At 47.9% G+C, this 17,382-nt stretch overlaps 1 protein-coding gene across 3 annotated transcripts in view; it reads left to right on the forward strand.

The window, feature by feature from the left end:
- LOC308467998 (actin-binding protein WASF3-like) overlaps window positions 1-17,382 on the forward strand; it is an 86,891-nt gene that overhangs the window by 61,257 nt on the left and 8,252 nt on the right. The window contains exons 4-9 of one of the 3 annotated variants that reach the window (XM_080989868.1): window positions 3,572-3,725; window positions 4,369-4,486; window positions 10,699-10,814; window positions 11,458-11,721; window positions 14,788-15,179; window positions 16,424-17,373. In XM_080989868.1, coding sequence (XP_080845994.1) covers window positions 3,572-3,725; window positions 4,369-4,486; window positions 10,699-10,814; window positions 11,458-11,721; window positions 14,788-15,179; window positions 16,424-16,581 — 1,202 coding nt within the window. In that variant the 3' untranslated portion in view covers window positions 16,582-17,373. Of the gene's footprint in view, window positions 1-3,571; window positions 3,726-4,368; window positions 4,487-10,698; window positions 10,875-11,457; window positions 11,722-14,787; window positions 15,180-16,423; window positions 17,374-17,382 lie in introns of all 3 variants that reach the window. The other 2 variants (XM_080989867.1, XM_080989869.1) reach the window with 2 other exon arrangements.

The raw sequence follows: 17,382 nt of genomic DNA on the forward strand, positions 1-17,382 counted from the left end.
AGCGGACACGGAGCAATGGATCCAAACTACAAGAAAGAAGATTCCACCTAAACATTAGGAAGAACTTCCTGACAGTAAGAGCTGTTCGACAGTGGTATTTTCTGCCAAGGAGTGTGGTGGAGTCTCCTTCTTTGGAGGTCTTTAAGCAGAGGCTTGACAACCATATGTCAGGAGTGCTCTGATGGTGTTTCCTGCTTGGCAGGGGGTTGGACTCGATGGCCCTTGTGGTCTCTTCCAACTCTATGATTCTATGATTCTATGAACTTCTCTGGAATGGGGGATATATAGAAGGGCCTTAGATGACAAGCACAGGGTCGGGTCACTTTGTATGGGGAGAGGTGAGCCTTATAGTATTGAGCTCCTGAGCCATGTTATAGGTCAACACCAGCACTTTGAATTGGGCCCGGAAACTAATCGGCAGCCAGTGCAGTTGTACCAGGATTGGTGATATATGCTCAAACCAGCATGTTCTGGTGAGCAATCTGGCCATTGCATTTTGCACCAGCTGAAGTTTCTGAACTGTCTTCAGAGGCAGCCCCACGTATATCACATTGCAGTAATCCAACCTAGAGGTTTCCAGAGGAGGCCACAGAAATCAGGTTATCCCTGTCCAGATAGGGGCACAGCTGAGCCAACAGCCAAAGCTAACAGAAGGCATTCCACACCACCGAGGCCACCTGGGCCTTAAGCAACAGAATGGATCCAGGAGCACCCCCAAGCCACGTACCTGCTGCATAAGAGGGACTGTAACCCTCTCAAGAGCAGGTAATCTTCCACCTAACTGTTCTGGGGAACCACTCACTAACAGTGCCTCAGTCTTACCTGGATTGCGCTTCAGTTTGTTGGCTCTCATCCAGTCCATTACCGAGGCAAAACAGTGGTCCTGCACATCCACTGCCTCACCTGCAGATGTACAGCGGTATCTCGGGTTACAGACGCTTCAGGTTACAGACTCCGCTAACCCAGAAATAGTACCTCGGATTAAGAACTTTGCTTCAGGATGAGAACAGAAATCGTGCTCCAGCGGTGTGGCAGCACAGGAGGCCCCATTAGCTAAAGTGGTGCTTCAGGTTAAGAACAGTTTCAGGTTAAGAATGGACCTCTGGAACGAATTAAGTTTTTAACCCGAGGTACCACTGTAAAGGAGAAACAGACTTGTCTGTCATTAGCATACTGCCAACAGTGCATGTCAAAACTCCAGATGACTCCATTCAGTGGTTCCATATAGATATTAAACAACATGGGGCATAGAATTGAGCCCTGAGGGACACAGGAGGATACAGTGGTCTAACATGTAATCCACCAGATGTTGTTGGATTCCAACTCCCATCCCCCCTGATATCTGGCCATGCTGGCTGGGGGGATGATGGGAGCTGTAGTCCAACAACATTAGGAGGGACACAGCCTCTCTGCTCCCTGTTTTAGATCCATATTTGCCACCCACACTTAACCTTTTCAGAAGAGTGTAAGAGGTGTGAGCTCAGATGCACCAATAAAGGCAGATGTTAGATTTCTTGAGTATAATGCTGTTTCACTTATTCAACAATAGATAATAGTTCTAGTATTTGCTTTAACACAGTTCTTTTCAATGCTAGCTGCCTGACACACACAACTCCCACCTTCAGTCTTTCCCTGGCTGATCAATCAGACTCCAGTACCCCAACCTGTAATCAGCACAACACTGTTACCTACTAGCAGATATCTCACAGAACAAGCAAAATGAGGCAGGCAGAAAACATTGGCACACTCTTGCTGGCTGGGAGAGAAGATCAGGCAGAGCAAGGAACGTGCAATGCAATCCATCCTCTCCCTGCTTCTTCCTCTGTAGGTCTGCCCCTTCCTTGTACAGTGGGTGCTCGGGTTGCGAAGGTGATCCATGCAGGAAGCACATTCACAACCCGCAGCGTTCGCAACCCACAGCGCCGCGTCTGCACACACGGGTTGCAATTCGGCGCTTCTGCACATGTGCGAGCGCCAAAACCCAGAAGTAACCCGTTCCGGTACTTCCATGTTTGGCGCGGTGCACAACCCGAAATCGCGCAACCCAAAGTGTCTGTAACCCAAGGTATGACTGTACTTTGATGATAGGCCCGGAAAGTTCTTGCCAGTTGTTTTTGTTTTTTTATCAATCTTGTTAAAAAAATTGAAAACAGGAACCTTCAGTTTAGCCACATGAACAGCTATCTAATCTCCCCATCTGTCATTTCCGTTAATCAGAAAATTGCCATCCCCCCCCCCACAAATCATACTGGCCCCCTGCTTTCCTAGCAACCTTAATCTTTTTCAGAAATCTGATGAAGTAATTGCTTGTGTTCTACCACCCCTCAGTAGTGGAGCTGGATAACTGCTGCTTCTTGGAAAGCGTAGGTGATGCAGAAGGCATAGAATATCCTGGGGGGTGTTGTGGTTGCTATAGCAATTTATCACCTGCCCTTTTGCCCAAGGTCCCAGGGCAGGTACTTTGGCTGATTGGATACAGCTGGGGTGTGGGTGTTGGCCAAGGTCCTGTTTTGCTATAAAAGCAAGTGCTGCTGCACTTTCCACCTTGGGAGCAGACCTACAGAAGACGGCGCGGGCTGGTTTGCACCTTTCCAGCCCCTGCCCTGGTCTGCTCTCCAAGCCAGCAAGAAGGTGCTGAGCTTTTTTTCTTGCATCGGGCTCATTTATCCTGAGAGGTAAATCAGGGGTGGGGAACCTCTGGCCCTCCAGGTGTTTTTGGACTCCCAATTTCCATTGCCCCAGGCAATGTGGCCAATGGTCAGGGGATAAAGTCCAGCTACATCTGGAGGCCCACAAGGTTCCCCACCCCTGAAGTAACAGGGTCTTTGTAGAAAGTATGCTCATACTTATAGCACATCTTAAAACCTGCAAGAATTCTCAAAGCAGAGATCGTCACTGCAGTTTTCATGGTTCCACACTCGATGCCGCTTATAAGTAAGTAAATGTGAGATAACAGCTGTCTAAATCTTAGGGTTACGATCTTTAAGTCTCAACTGTATGCACACTTACCTGGAAGTAAGTCTCTGACTGAACTCAGTGAGACTTCCTTTTGAGTAGATTGCATAGGATTGTTAGTTCATTAACTGGTTATATTGATTACCCATTGTTAATTACTTTTAATTGTATTAATATTTAACTTGCTTTTTCTGTATTTAAACTGTTTTCCCCCTTTTATTTATATTACAAATAATATTTGTCATAGTGAATTACAGCGTTTTTATTTTTATTTTTTAAAGTGTTTGTGTTATCTGTCAAACCTAGCTCTTGAGAGATGGGGGAGATTATGATCTGGCAGGCAGGAGTTTTAGGTTTCAGTAGTGGGATTCTGTCTTTAATCTTGCGCTCGCTCGCTCCCCCCCCCCCATATTTAAATATTTAAAATACTGGTTATAACGAATTGCAGTATAGTGTAAAGCGTTACCTGCCTTGAGATGGTAGGATAAGCATGGGAATCATCGCACCAAAGAACCAGTGCGTGACTTGTAGGAAACAAAACCCGCATTGTGTGTTGGGATTGCGGGTGCGCAGGGTTGAGTTTCATCCTTTTCACGTTTCTGCCTTGCATTTCCAGTCTCGCTGCAGGATATCAACATGCGGAAAGCTTTCAAGAGCTCCACCATTCAGAACCAACAGGTGGTGTCTCGCAATTCCATCCCAAACCCTGTGATGGAGATGTACCAGCGGTGCGATAAGCCCCCACCGCTCAACATCCTTACTCCTTACAGGTAGGGCATTTGGCAAAAGAGTCTCTGTTACTAAGTCTGTACCCATTTGGGGAGTCTAATAAGTTTAAAAGAAATTGTCCCGTGATGGTTAGCTTATGCAATTTAGGTGTTCCTTCACAGCAATGTGAATGTTTTCCTTACTGATAATTTACCGTATTTTTCGCTCTATCAGACGCACCCGACCATAAGACGCACCTAGTTTTAGAGGCAGAGAACAAGGGGGAAAAAATTCTCTCCCTCTTTGCTCAGCGCCTCTCCAGCGAAGCGGCAGAAGAAACAGAGCCCCTTCCATTTCTCCTGCCACTTCGCTGAAAGGGTGCTGCGCAGAGAGGGAAAGCTGCACAGTGCCTCTCCAGCGAAGCGAAGCCAGGAGAGCAAGAGGGATCGGTGCGCTCTTGCTCTCCTGGCTTCAGTGAAAGCTGCGCAGCCTGCATTCACTCCATAGGATGCACACACATTTCCCCTTACTTTTTAGGAGGGGAAAAGTGTGTCTTATAGAGCGAAAAATACAGTATTCTCTTTGAGGGTTTTTTTTTTTTAAATCAAGTGGTGTATAAATTTTATGAAATAAAAATTAAAATAGTTCTCTCTCTCTACCTCTCCCTCCCCCCCCTCAACCCCCCCCCCCACTTGCTCTTTCTAGAGATGACAAGAAAGACGGTTTGAAGTTTTACACGGACCCTTCATATTTCTTCAACTTGTGGAAAGAGAAGATGCTGCAGGCAACAGAGGACAAGAGGAAAGAGAAACGCAGGCAGAAGGTACATTTTTGTGAAGGGGGAATATATAGGAGTTGGGATTCAGGTAGTCTCTATAGAGCACGTAAGCAGATAATCTGCCTGTCTAGAGATGATTGAAAGAGGAGAATTCTCACACCCCACCGGAGATTAAATGCTAAATAAATGGTTGATTACAAAAAGTTTTAATTGGGTTTTGATTAAATATGCAATTCATTGTTACTGCTTTGAATTTTATTGTGTTATCTTTCTTAGTGGATGGTGAATAATGCTTTTTGTAGGGTAGGGTAGGGGGCACTGGGCATGAGTGTACAGAATCAAGGGGGCAGTGACCCCACTGTTATAGAATAACCTAGACAACCTCAGAATACATGTGCATGACCACTTTTTTGAATCACCTGTGTCAGGGAACTGCCATCGGAAGGAAGGGAAGTGAAAGGGCTCACACAGGTTGGGAGAGACTCAGCAGCTGAAGAGGGAACCAGTAGGGGGAGAGGAGCTGAGCTGAGGGAAAGTGAGCTGGAGGGATGGCTCAGAGACACTTCCAGCGAAAACAGTGGGGAGGTTTCAGGACCTCCTGTAGGGACACCCACTCCTCGCCGGAAACTGTCACGCAGAGAGTCCAGAAGACATGTTTCCGTTAAGGAGCTTTTATGTTGGAAGCGATTCCGAAAGCAACCACTGTCGGAATCTGCCAGCGACTGACGGAGCCATGTTTAAGGGGCTCCGTTACAGACAGAGGTTTGCAAACTTGACCAAACTCTGAGGGACTAGGATTTTACACACAAGCAGCTCATCGTCCCATCACAGCATTCCGACAGTCTCCGTGAGCAGCTTGTGCAGGAGAAGGCATCATGAGCAACCCAGCCGGAACCGGAGAAGCAGGAGCTGGAGCGGGTCCAAGCCTGGAAGAAAGGTACCGGGTGTTGGAGGTCCAGCTAGCGCTGCAGACGGCGAGGCTTGAGGAGAGGAGGGCTCAGGATGCAGACAAAAAGGGGAAAGACACCCAGCTCGTCAGAAAGGTACCAGGATTGGTGCAGAAGTTTGGGGGGGAGCCCAAAGACTATCATGGCTTTCGGACAGAGATGCAATATGCCCTCAATCTGCAGTTTGATGAATTCCCTGACGAGGAATCACGAGTGGCTTTCGTGATTGGGCATCTTGAAAAGGGGGCGAGAGACTGGGTTAGACCCCTGATGGCAGCGAATTGTGACGTCCTAAAGGACACGATGAAGTTCTTTCGCGCCATGGATCTGATGTTTTCCAGCGATATTGAACAGGGAGTGGTCCGCAGACAGTTAATGGCTTGCAAACAGGGGAGCCGATCTGTCCGTGAGTACTGGACTGAGTTCACCATGTTGATCCATAAATTGGGGTGGGATCTATCGGCGGAACCCATTCAAATGCTCTTTGAAGAAGGGCTTTCTTCGGCTGTGAAAGACGAACTTTCCCGGGCGCCCAGGGCGGAGTCTATGGACCAGCTGACCAAATCAGCGCTGACCATAGGAGCGCGCCAGGAGGCGAGAGCATTGGAGAGGCGGGAAGGGAAGGGGGAACGTTGGAAGGAGTTCCGCATTCCAGACATTCCAGAGCCAACTTTCCCGCCGGCAGAGCCGATGGAAATCGGAACAGCGCGCGCGCGCGCAGTTTCAAAGCCCAGTGAGGGGGGAAAGAAGGAGGGAAAAGGCGCCCGGAAATGCTATCTCTGCCAACAGCCAGGTCACTTTGCCAGAGTCTGCCCCCAGAGGAAGGAATGGCAAGGGATGGTAGGAGCTGTGGAGGGAAGAGAGGAAGAAATACCGAAGCAAGTAAAAGCCAACGCCTGGCTGCCACCGTCGGGGCACAGCAGCCAGGCCAAAGAGCAGTGAAAGTGCCCACGCCAGAACCTCCTAAACCCGCCCTAGTGATAGAAGTGGCGCTAGAGCTGCCAAACGGACACCCTCTAAAGATAAAGGCGCTATTGGACTCAGGCAGCTCCTGCAATTTCATGAGCAAAGAGTTTGCAGCTGAACACCAGATACAGACGATCCCTTTAAGCAACCCCCTGCAGGTGACCACGATCGATGGCAGGGAGCTGTTGGGAGGAGAAGTCAGCTTGCAGACCGTCCCAATGATAATGAAGGTGGCAAGGCACACCGAACTGATAGCGTTTAATGTGGCCACCTTGGGAGGAGCTCCCATTATATTGGGGATGAGCTGGCTAGCGTTACATGATCCGCTGGTGGGCTGGCATCAGAGAGTGGTTTCTTTTGGTTCAGCACATTGCTTAGAACACTGCAAAGAGGGAAAGGGTTTGGCAGGGGCCCAAGCCACCCTAGCAGGGACTGAAGTAACGGAGAACGTGAAGGTACCACGACAATACGCAGATCTCCGCGACGTCTTCAGCGAAAGGGAAGCTGACCAACTACCCCCGCATAGACCCTTTGACTGTCAAATCAATTTACTCCCTGGGGCACAGCTCCCTGTAGGCAAGCTGTACGCCATGTCAGACAGAGAGATGCAGGAGCTAAGAGAGTTCATTGACAAGAACCTGAAGAGAGGGTTCATCAGAGAGTCCAGGGCGGTGGGGGGCAGCCCAGTGTTTTTTGTGGATAAAAAAAACACGAACAAGCCGAGGCTTGTGTGTGACTTCAGGGCCTTAAATGCAGTGTCAGAACCAGTGGCTTTCCCTATGCCCAGGATTGACGACATTTTGACAAGGGTCAGGAAGGGAAAGATTTTTACTAAACTGGACCTAAGGGGGGCGTACAACCTGATACGAATAAGGAAGGGGGATGAATGGAAAACCACCATGTTCACCCCTTTGGGGGCATTTGAATATTTAGTTATGCCCTTCGGCCTACAAGGAGGCTCCGCGTGCTTTCAATCGTTTATGAACCACGTCCTGGGGCCTTTGCTTTACAAGAATTGTGTGGCCTTCTTAGACGACGTGTTGGTGTATTCTGAGAATGAGGAGCAGCATGTGAGAGACGTCAGAGAAGTGTTGAGCAGGCTGCAAGCCAACCAGCTGTGGGTGAAACTGGAGAAGTGTCAGTTTCATACCAAGGAGGTGGAATTACTGGGGTATCGCCTGTCAGACAAGGGATTGGCCATGGATCCCGGCAAGGTCCAGGCGGTGCTGGAATGGAAAACACCCAAAACAAGGAAGGATGTGCAGAGGTTCCTAGGATTTGGGAACTTCTATCGTAAGTTCATCCGAAACTTTGCCCACCTGACGGCGCCCATTACGGACTGTCTCAGCAGTAAGAAGAAGTTCGTTTGGACTGAGGAGGCGGAGCGAGCATTTGAGGAACTAAAAAGGGCCTTCGCCTCGGAACAACAACTCCTGCATGTGGATTTACAAAAACCGATGAGAGTGGAAACTGACGCATCAGACAGAGCGATTGGGGCGGTGCTTCTGCAGCCAGGGAAGGAGGAGTCAGAGTGGAGACCGTGTGCCTTTTTTTCGCGAAAGCTGAACAAATCCGAGAGGAACTACACGGTGTATGACCGAGAACTACTAGCCATTCATGAGGCGTTCCGGAGATGGAGGCACCTGCTAATTGGCGCACAACATAAGGTGCAAGTGTGCACTGACCACAAGAACCTAGAGTATTGGAGGACGGCACGAGTGCTCAACCAACGGCAAGTGAGATGGGCCCAGGAGTTCTCCAAATTTAACTTTGAGATTTGTTACGTGCCAGGCCCAGAGAACATTAGGGCGGACGCTCTCTCACGCAAACCTGAATATTTGGAGGGGGAGGGAGCACCCGAAGAGAGACATGTCATTCCAGAGGACCGCTGGGTGTGTGGGGCGGCATTGGTGGGACAAAGAGAACTGGTAGAGGAAACAGAGAATGATGAATACGCCCAGAATAAGCTCAGAGGTCTTAGGGGTGAGGGAGAGGAACCAGGGGGTTTCGAGGAAAGAAATGGAGCTTTGTATTACAAAGGGGCACTGTATATCCCTGAAGGAGACTTAAGGGGGAGGGTACTCAAGCAGTTGCACGACAGCCCCACGGCGGGGCATTTTGGACAACACAAAACCATGTGGTTGGTCACCAGGGAATTTTGGTGGCCTAAGGTGAGGGAAGATGTACGGGAGTATGTAAGAGGGTGTGAGCAATGCCAGCGAGCCAAAGGGGAGAGGCGGGCACCGGCGGGGCTATTAGAACCCTTACCAACCCCAGAACGACCTTGGGAGGCAGTGTCGATAGATTTTATGACTGATCTGCCGAAGTCCAAGGGGAAAACAGCCATCATGGTGGTGGTAGACCTACTAACAAAGATGTGCCACTTTGTAGCCTGCTCGCATGCAGTCACGGCGGAAGAGACAGCGAAGTTATTTGTAGAACACATTTTTAGGTTGCACGGGGTGCCATTGAGGGTGGTCTCAGACCGAGGAAAACAATTTACTTCCAGGTTCTGGAGGAAGCTCATGAGCTTACTGCAGGTGGAGGTCAACTTTTCGACTGCCCGGCACCCTGAAACCAACGGGCAGGCGGAAAGAGCAAACGGTGTCCTCCAGCAATACCTGAGGTGTTATGTCAATGACAGAGAGAATGACTGGGTAGAAAAGTTGGCGCTGGCGGAATTTGCCTACAACAATGCCGAGAATGTGTCCACAGGGATGAGCCCCTTCTTGGCTAATTATGGGTGTCATCCCAGGGGTTTCCCAGGGGGAGAAGGGGAGAGATGGAGCGTCCCGGCAGCCGAGCATTTTGTAGAAGAAATGGAAGCAATCCATCGTCAGCTCCAACTCAACTTAGAAAGGGCGAAGGAAGAATACAAGAGGCAGGCAGACAAGAACCGAAGGGAAGGTGAAACCATAAGGGTGGGAGATAGGGTGTGGCTGTCAACCCAAGGGTTGCCATTCAAAGGAGGTTGTAAGAAATTAAGACCCAGGAGATTGGGTCCCTTTGAGGTCATTCAACAGGTCAACCCAGTGGCTTTCAGGCTCCGGTTACCCAACCACATGAAACTGCACCCAGTATTTCACAGGTCGTTACTGTCACCGTATGAGGGGGGACGAGAAGGGATGGCCACTCGGGGACCGGTCATAGAAGAAAGGGAATGCAGCAGCCATGTGGCAGAAATCCTCGACGCCAGGTGGAAGGGGGATCAGGTGGAGTATTTGGTAGCGTGGGAAGGAGAACCGGAGTCAGAAAACACTTGGGTAATGGCAGAAGATATCAATGACGAGGTATTGATAGAAACGTTCCATCAAAGGTTCCCAAGGAAACCTCAGCCTGTGGAGAGGTTCCGGAGGGAATACTTTGGGACCACCGATGAGGAGGAGGAGTTGGAAGGATTCTCGGACTCGGAAGGGGAAGGGGAGATGGACTCTGAGGAGGAGGAGTACTTCGAGACCAGGAACCGCAACAGGTGGAGAGAAGTGTTCGGGACATCGGAAGATGAAGGAAGTTCATTCCGGGGTTTTGCCTCCTCACCGCCCGTAGAGGAGGGGGCGAGAGGGGATGAAGGGGGCCCTGGAGGGGAGGTGGATGTCAGGGAACTGCCATCGGAAGGAAGGGAAGTGAAAGGGCTCACACAGGTTGGGAGAGACTCAGCAGCTGAAGAGGGAACCAGTAGGGGGAGAGGAGCTGAGCTGAGGGAAAGTGAGCTGGAGGGATGGCTCAGAGACACTTCCAGCGAAAACAGTGGGGAGGTTTCAGGACCTCCTGTAGGGACACCCACTCCTCGCCAGAAACTGTCACGCAGAGAGTCCAGAAGACGTGTTTCCGTTAAGGAGCTTTTATGTTGGAAGCGATTCCGAAAGCAACCACTGTCGGAATCTGCCAGCGACTGACGGAGCCATGTTTAAGGGGCTCCGTTACAGACAGAGGTTTGCAAACTTGACCAAACTCTGAGGGACTAGGATTTTACACACAAGCAGCTCATCGTCCCATCACAACCTGCATTATGAAAAAACAAACAAAGCACAGATCTCAGTAAATAAGGAGTGTGTTGAGCTGAAAGCATTCTCACCTTTCGTAGTGCTGGGGTTTGTTTTTTTCTTGTAAGGAATTATTTACATATGGGAAACTCAAATATGCACACACGTGCACGCACACACACACACACACACACACACACATTAAAAAGAAACCCTCAGACTCTGCAGCCTGAAGGTGGTGTATTCTGTTTTTACCCCTTGGGGATTCTGTTCCATTGTGGAGGCCAGCCAAGCCTTACAATTCACATCAGTAGCAGAAAGGTGGTTGACACAGCAGATACTTTACTCTGTTTCTCTGCAGGAGCAGCGGCTGGTTGAAGACTCCACCAGGGAAGTGAAGAAAGTGCGAAAGGCTCGCAACCGGCGGCTGGAATGGAACATGATGGCATACGATAAGGAATTCCGGCCCGATAACAGGTTCTCACCATCCCCATATCACATGGCCTCATCGGAAGGATCACTGTCCCCAGATAATAGGCAGGTTTTATGTATTACACGCTTCGCTCGATCTTTTTTCTTTCTTTTGCTGTTTTTGGGCTTGATTATTGTTTGACTTATTATTATTTTTCTGGATGCTTTTATTGCTCACAACAGCAAGGGTTCTGATCTGACTAGCTGGAGGTTCAGGGAAATGAGGCCTTTTGACAAACTCTCCCCCTGCCCCAAATAAAAAAAAACCCAATGTTTGTTGCTCTGGGGCTGCTAAATCATTGCATGGGCTTTGCTGCTGCATTCACATGATGCTGAGATAAGAAGTCAGTGTGCTGTTTGGAGCACAAGTTAGGAGTACTTAAACCCCTATAGAAGGCTAATCTCTTAAACTGTGGTGCTAACTTCCGAATCCATGCCTGCTCCATCCTTGCTGCATGTGTGTGTTCCTTTTAGAGTGTGTGCGCATGTGTAAATGTGTGTGTGTGCGTACACACACACACACACACACACACCATGCCTTGATCCCAGCAGCTGATAGATGTCATCTTAATTTTCCCTTCAGTTTGGCTCCTTCCATCCACCCACCCTATTCAGGAGTACAACCTTTTGGTGTTTTTGTGTGTGACAGATCTTATGCGTCAGATGCAGCTGATCACTCATACCCGGCCAGCCCTAACCATCCTGCCCAGCAGATATTAGCTCCAGCCTCACACCTGTCAGCAGACAACAAAGAGGTCATCCTGGTGGCTAACCAGGCCCAGGAACATGTCTACAGGCCCTCAGCAGCAGGAAGCCGGCAGAACAGTCTCAACCGGGTCCAACAGCCCCATGTACCGCAGCCGTCAGAGACTATGCTAAATGGACCGAGGCCTCAGATAGTCAAGGATTATGGGTATGGATTCCTGCCTGCTTTCCTTCCCCTGTTAGGTGTGGCTTTCTGCTTTCAGAAAGAGAGTTTGGCACTTTCTAAAGCTACCAGGGTATTGATAGTGTAGGAAACTTGTGTAGGAAAGGTGTTGAGAAGCAGAATGCAGTCAGATCCATGGATAGCCAAGGAACTGGGAAACTTGACCCCAACCCCTTTCTTTCCCATTGATTTATTTTTTATTTTTGGTATGGCCAAGCTCAAGTTTCCACCCTTTGGTTTCCACATTGGAAAGCAGCTGGTCCAGAGATCAGATGATTACAAGGAATACAGCTGTATTCGTCAATCCTGGGAAACATGAGGAAAATATAAATATTCCTCTTTAAATACATTTATTGGAAGATCATATGGGTTTTCCCCATGGTAGGGAAGGCTTGCATTCTGTAAAACCAGCTGGCAACAATATGGTTGCACAGAGGCTGCTCATTGGTACAGTAATGTGAGTGACAATCTAAATCCTACCAGGACTCCCAAGAGAGAACTTGATTGTATATTAATCACTGTTCATCCCTTCATGTAAATGCCAGCCAGCATCCATTTCGCCCAGCCTGGGAAAGTGCTGGCATCTGAAACAGCACTGAATGCTGCTGGCTTTCTCTGGTGGCCACAAGGGCAGGCTGACTTCGCTCCGTTAGGCTCAGCAAGAATCCCCTATCATTTCCCTGCATCCTTTACTCACCTAGCACCTTTCCCCTTGATTAAGTTCTGTCCCAGTTGTTCCTAGTCTTTGTCATTACTTGGTAAATGAATGCTGAAAATTGAGCTTAAGACCCAAATTCTGCCATTCCCATGCTGCTCTTGACCCCCTTTTGCATGGAGGCCCATGGGCAGAATTTACTCCCTCATTGTTAAGTAAGTCGGCATGTAAATTCTTGCAAATCATTTTTTTCCTCCTTTGGAAGAAGAGGCATCCCCATTGGAAAAATCAAACCATGTGCAAGTCCTTGTAGGATCAATGGCTAAGGGCTGATATGTAATGAGCTTCAAAAGCCAGGCTTGAAAAGAGACCAAGGGGGCTGCATAGAAAATATAGAAATGTAATAGGCTGACAACTATAGTTGGATGATCTGTAAAATGTGAAATAGCACTTCTAGACAAAGGGCTTATCCATACTTAGCTTTTGCCCTGCACTTTATAGCAACAGGTCCTTGCTTCAAAGCTCCATGTCCAAGTGTCCTTTTCCTCTTGGGACTTTCCCCTGCAAAAACCTGTTCTTTAAAGCTGAAGTGCAACAATTCAGGTTTTCCGTGGATTGCTATTTGCTCTGATTCACTGGTAAAGAGTGGGTTTTTGCAGGAAATCTCCGGGGGCAGGGAAGCAGGGAGTGCTCAGATATGGAGCTTTAAAGTGCAGTCCGTGCCTGGAAAATGTGGAGGAAAGTTAACTGTGAATGAGCCCTATGTGTGCAAAGAACGGACTGTCTTTTTCAGGACTATGGACAGCAGACAGCAAGAAAACAGTTACTTTTCCTATGAGATTTTTGTCTGGAAAAGGATTTTATTGAACTTGCCAGTCAGTTTTTCACCATGCAGATTGTTGTCCAAACAGACACAATTAGTATTAAACATGTATGCAATCTGAGCATGAGATTTGTGCACACAGAGTAGTGAGTACATTTGGGAAGCTCATCTGAATGCTAGTTGTGAGGAATCACAGGTGGGGGAGGGTGCTGTTGCACGCAGATCCTGCTTGCTGTGAGGTCTGTGAGATCTGTGAGATCAATATGGTGGACTAAATGGGCCTTTGGACTGATTCAGCAGGACTTTTCTGATGTGTGTGTGTGTGTGTGTGTGTGTGTGTGTGTGTCATTTTTTATTTTTTAAAATCTCCTTAGATGCTGCTGTTAGAAGGTATAGTGGGTAATGATAACCAACATGAAATGGTTTTATGCAACCTAATTATTACATTAATTGGGAAAGGGCCATAGCTTAGTGGTGCAGCATCTGCTTAGCATGCAGAAGGTCCCTGGTTCATTCCCTGGCATTTTGAGGGGACTGGAAGAGACCCCTGCCTGAAACCCTGGCAGTAGCACTTCTTTTTTACCCCTTCTCCAAAAATTAGAGGTTTTAGTCTAGTTTACTATGGTCCCTCAGTCTTTACTGCTTAACTGCTTGCCTAGGATAACAAAAGGTTTTTGCACATCTTGGTGGGTCATGAGTTGGGCAAGCTCAGCACAGGAGTTTGTTAGCAACTGGACTTTCTTGCACTAGTACTGGTTGCCATTCTGTATCTGGGTGCCTGCCATGTCTGAGTACTGTGAAAATTCCCATGTATGTGGGACTGTATCTGCTCTAGTTTGCTTACTTCGAGGGAGGAGCTGCCTTTAACCATAGCTCTAGCTCCAAAGTTGTACAGCAGTTTAGAAGGGCTAAACTTAAAATAGCCTAATTCTGTGACTTGAGCTGCTCATCTGTTTTTGTTTCCATTTTATTATAGATGCAATAAAATATCCATAAAGAAATAATCAAACAATTACATCAGGTTGAAAACAACATAAGGTTGAGCAGTATCATTAAACTTGCTGTTCCTAAACATTACAAAAAAAACCACAAATTCTTCCAAAACCTATTAGGTTGATTTATGTGTATTATTTTATAATTAGTTAACTCAATCAACTGTTACTATAGACCAGGGTGTGTCCCCCGCCCAAAAAAAGCCCTTAACATATATTAGGAGATATAACCTCACCCCTCCATTTTTAGCTATCATAATCTTAGCAGTTATAAGGTTGATCACTATTTTTCGATCATTTCCATAGATAACACCTTCCACATAACAAATTAGAAATATTTTCAGTTTTAACAGTGAGCAGTATTAGAAACATTAGCCTTTTGAAACAGATTTTCAAAATGTTTGTATCTGAAAGAAGTTCCAAAAGATGTGTCTGTAATTCACTTTACTCAATCCACGTATCTAGCATTTGTCTGATGCCAACCTATATATTAAGTTTAACTTGTAGATTTTTTGTATGTGTGCCATGTTTGATTGGGCCAGAGTCTGTTTCAAATTGTCTCTTTCCCTTTCTCGTTTCAGCCCCCAGCAAGTGCCAATGGCCGAGTACTTTGTGCCACCTGCTCCCCCTCCCCCTCCCCCGGTGATACCCTCCGCTCAAACTGCCTTTGACAGCCCTATCTCTGCCCCTCCCACCATGGCGTCCAATGCAGCTGCCACTGCTGCTCACTCCTCTTACGCACCTTCCCCTCCACCGGCCCCACCTTGCCCCTACTCTGCTTCTCCCCCTCAGACTGGCCCAATGGGGCCCCCCGTTGCACCTCCGCCCCCTCCTCCTGGACCCCCAACGATTACCACCTCACCAGCTCACTTGGCCTCTCCCCCAGCCATGACGGTTGAACCACGGAAGCCTCAGTTCCCGCTGATACCAATGAGTGATGCCAGGAGCGACCTGCTTGCTGCAATTCGTAGAGGTGAGCACCAGCTTTTTCTGTATAGCAATATTCCCTCCCGCAAAGAGTCCACATTTTTTTATTTATTTGTTTGTTTGCTTTTGAAATTCTAAAGGGTAAAAATAAAGTGATTGGAAGCCATTAAACAATGCTCATCCAAACAGCATGTACAGGCATCAGTGCTTCCAATAGTACCTTCCATGGCACCCATGAAAGGTCTCAGTAAATATCTCATCCAAATCCACCATTTGTGAGAGGCTGGCTGCTCTTCCGCCTCAGTTCCTGTTTGCATTGGCTTGACCTCTCGTTCTCCTTAAACAGGAGACTTGTAGAGTGCTTGTCTTTGTGAGTGAGCATGGTGTATGATGACTGCTGTAGATGTATTTTATCCCCTTAATGGGAGCAGTGGGGCATCCAAGCCCACTCCATTTTGTGGTCATGCCTCTTTTTCTGCTGTTTTATTTGTGATAGTCATTTTCTTTTATGCCATGCTCTATGGCAGCTATTTTTGTGGTTGGTGCCCACACCACATTTTCAGAATTCCAAAGGTGTCCAAAGGCCCCAAAAGGTTAGCTGCCCCTTAACGAATGCAGAATTAATTAGTATCAAACAAATAGTGACTGGGAAGGCCTGTTTTGGCCAGGCCTGTACAAATTGATCACTGTCCCACAATTCCATCTACTCCCACCTTTCCATGGCTAGGAGGAGAAGTGAAGTTCCATTTCCCTCTACAGTTGGGGAGGAAGCAATGCCTATTGTTTGTGCTGAGCTGTGGAGGGTTCAGTGCAACTGCAGGGGAAATCTCAGTCCAACCTCTGTAGCTCCAAGCTGGAAATGGAAGCTAGAGGTGGATGTCTAGGTAATCAGGCCCTTTGGCACCAGGTGCCAAGACAAGCCCCAGATTTTCCTCCGCCTTTAGCAAGGAAAAATGGGTGGATAATGGCCACTCGAGCTTCCTAACAGCAAAACAAGCCCCAGCTCCAAATTTGGAACTAGAGGTTGGTGGGGATTGCCCCTGCTGTTGTGCTGGGCTTCTCAAGGTGATCGATTCCTGCATTTCAGGGTGTTGGATTTACTAACCCTTTGGGGGTTAGCTCTACAGATCTGTTTCTAAGCTCAGTGTAGCTGCTGGGACCCCAGTTGGGACTTGGGAAGGGAACAGGGATTGTCTTTCATGGCTTGGAGTCTCAGTGTGAAGTCAGGTCCCAGCAACACACCTGCTCAGAAGCCAGTCCTCCAAAGTATTTCTTCCTTTGCAAATGCAGGGATTCAACTCCGGAAGGTCCAAGAACAATGGGAGCAAGAGGCAAAGAAAGAGCCAGTGGGCAATGACGTGGCGACAATCCTCTCCCGCAGAATCGCCGTCGAGTACAGTGAATCAGATGATGACTCGGAGCTGGACGAGAATGAATGGTCAGATTGAGAAGGGGCAGAGTGCTGCCTTGGGGAGGATTCCCCCAAGTTCTTTTTGCCACCTTTCCACAGCCAGGTGTGTGTGTGTGTGACCGGGTGCCCCTGCGGGTAAATTCCAGCTGCTGCCAGCAGCTCATGTTCAGTGAGCTTTGCTTTCATGCCATGTTGCACTGTTGAAATTTTTTTAAGGTGGCCTCTTTGTGGGCAAGTGTGCATTAGTGACTTTTGTCTTTTGAAAAAAAGCATTTGGTGGTGGTAGACCAGCAGTTGACCATTTTTTTCCTCCAGGTGTGAGAAATGGTATTTTAGGCTTTGAAAGTCCTGGAAAAGCTAAAACAACAATCACAACTCACTCCTGGTTCAGTTGTCAGTGTGGTCTATTACAGCTTAAGCTATGGTCTCAGAGAATAACATGCAGATTGAGGGAGCAGTCAAACACAAGAGACAAAGTTTTAAGCTTATTTAAGCAGATGCACTTTCTGTGCTCCTGGGTATGAGTGGGAAGCCTTCTTTCTGTGTAGAGTACTGCCGTGTGGTGTCATGGGTTAGAGGAATGTGCTTTTACACGCTTGTAAAGTTTCCTCTATGGCTTAACATTTTAGAGGCAAGTTCCAGAGAAGTAGCCATGTTAGTCTATTGTGACAAAAGCAACAGAGTTCTGTGGCACTTTAAATTATCATGATGTCAGCTTTCAGGTGTCAAAGGTCACTTCATCACATGCATGGGAAGTCACTTAAGAAGGTACAGAGAGAACTAAAACATGTTGTTGTTGCTGGTTACAAAGTAGGGCTAAAACATAGCAGTAGGTGTA

The sequence above is a fragment of the Podarcis pityusensis genome (genome assembly GCF_964106645.2).
Source record: "Podarcis pityusensis genome assembly, chromosome: Z".
Classification (NCBI taxonomy): Eukaryota; Metazoa; Chordata; class Lepidosauria; order Squamata; family Lacertidae; genus Podarcis; species Podarcis pityusensis.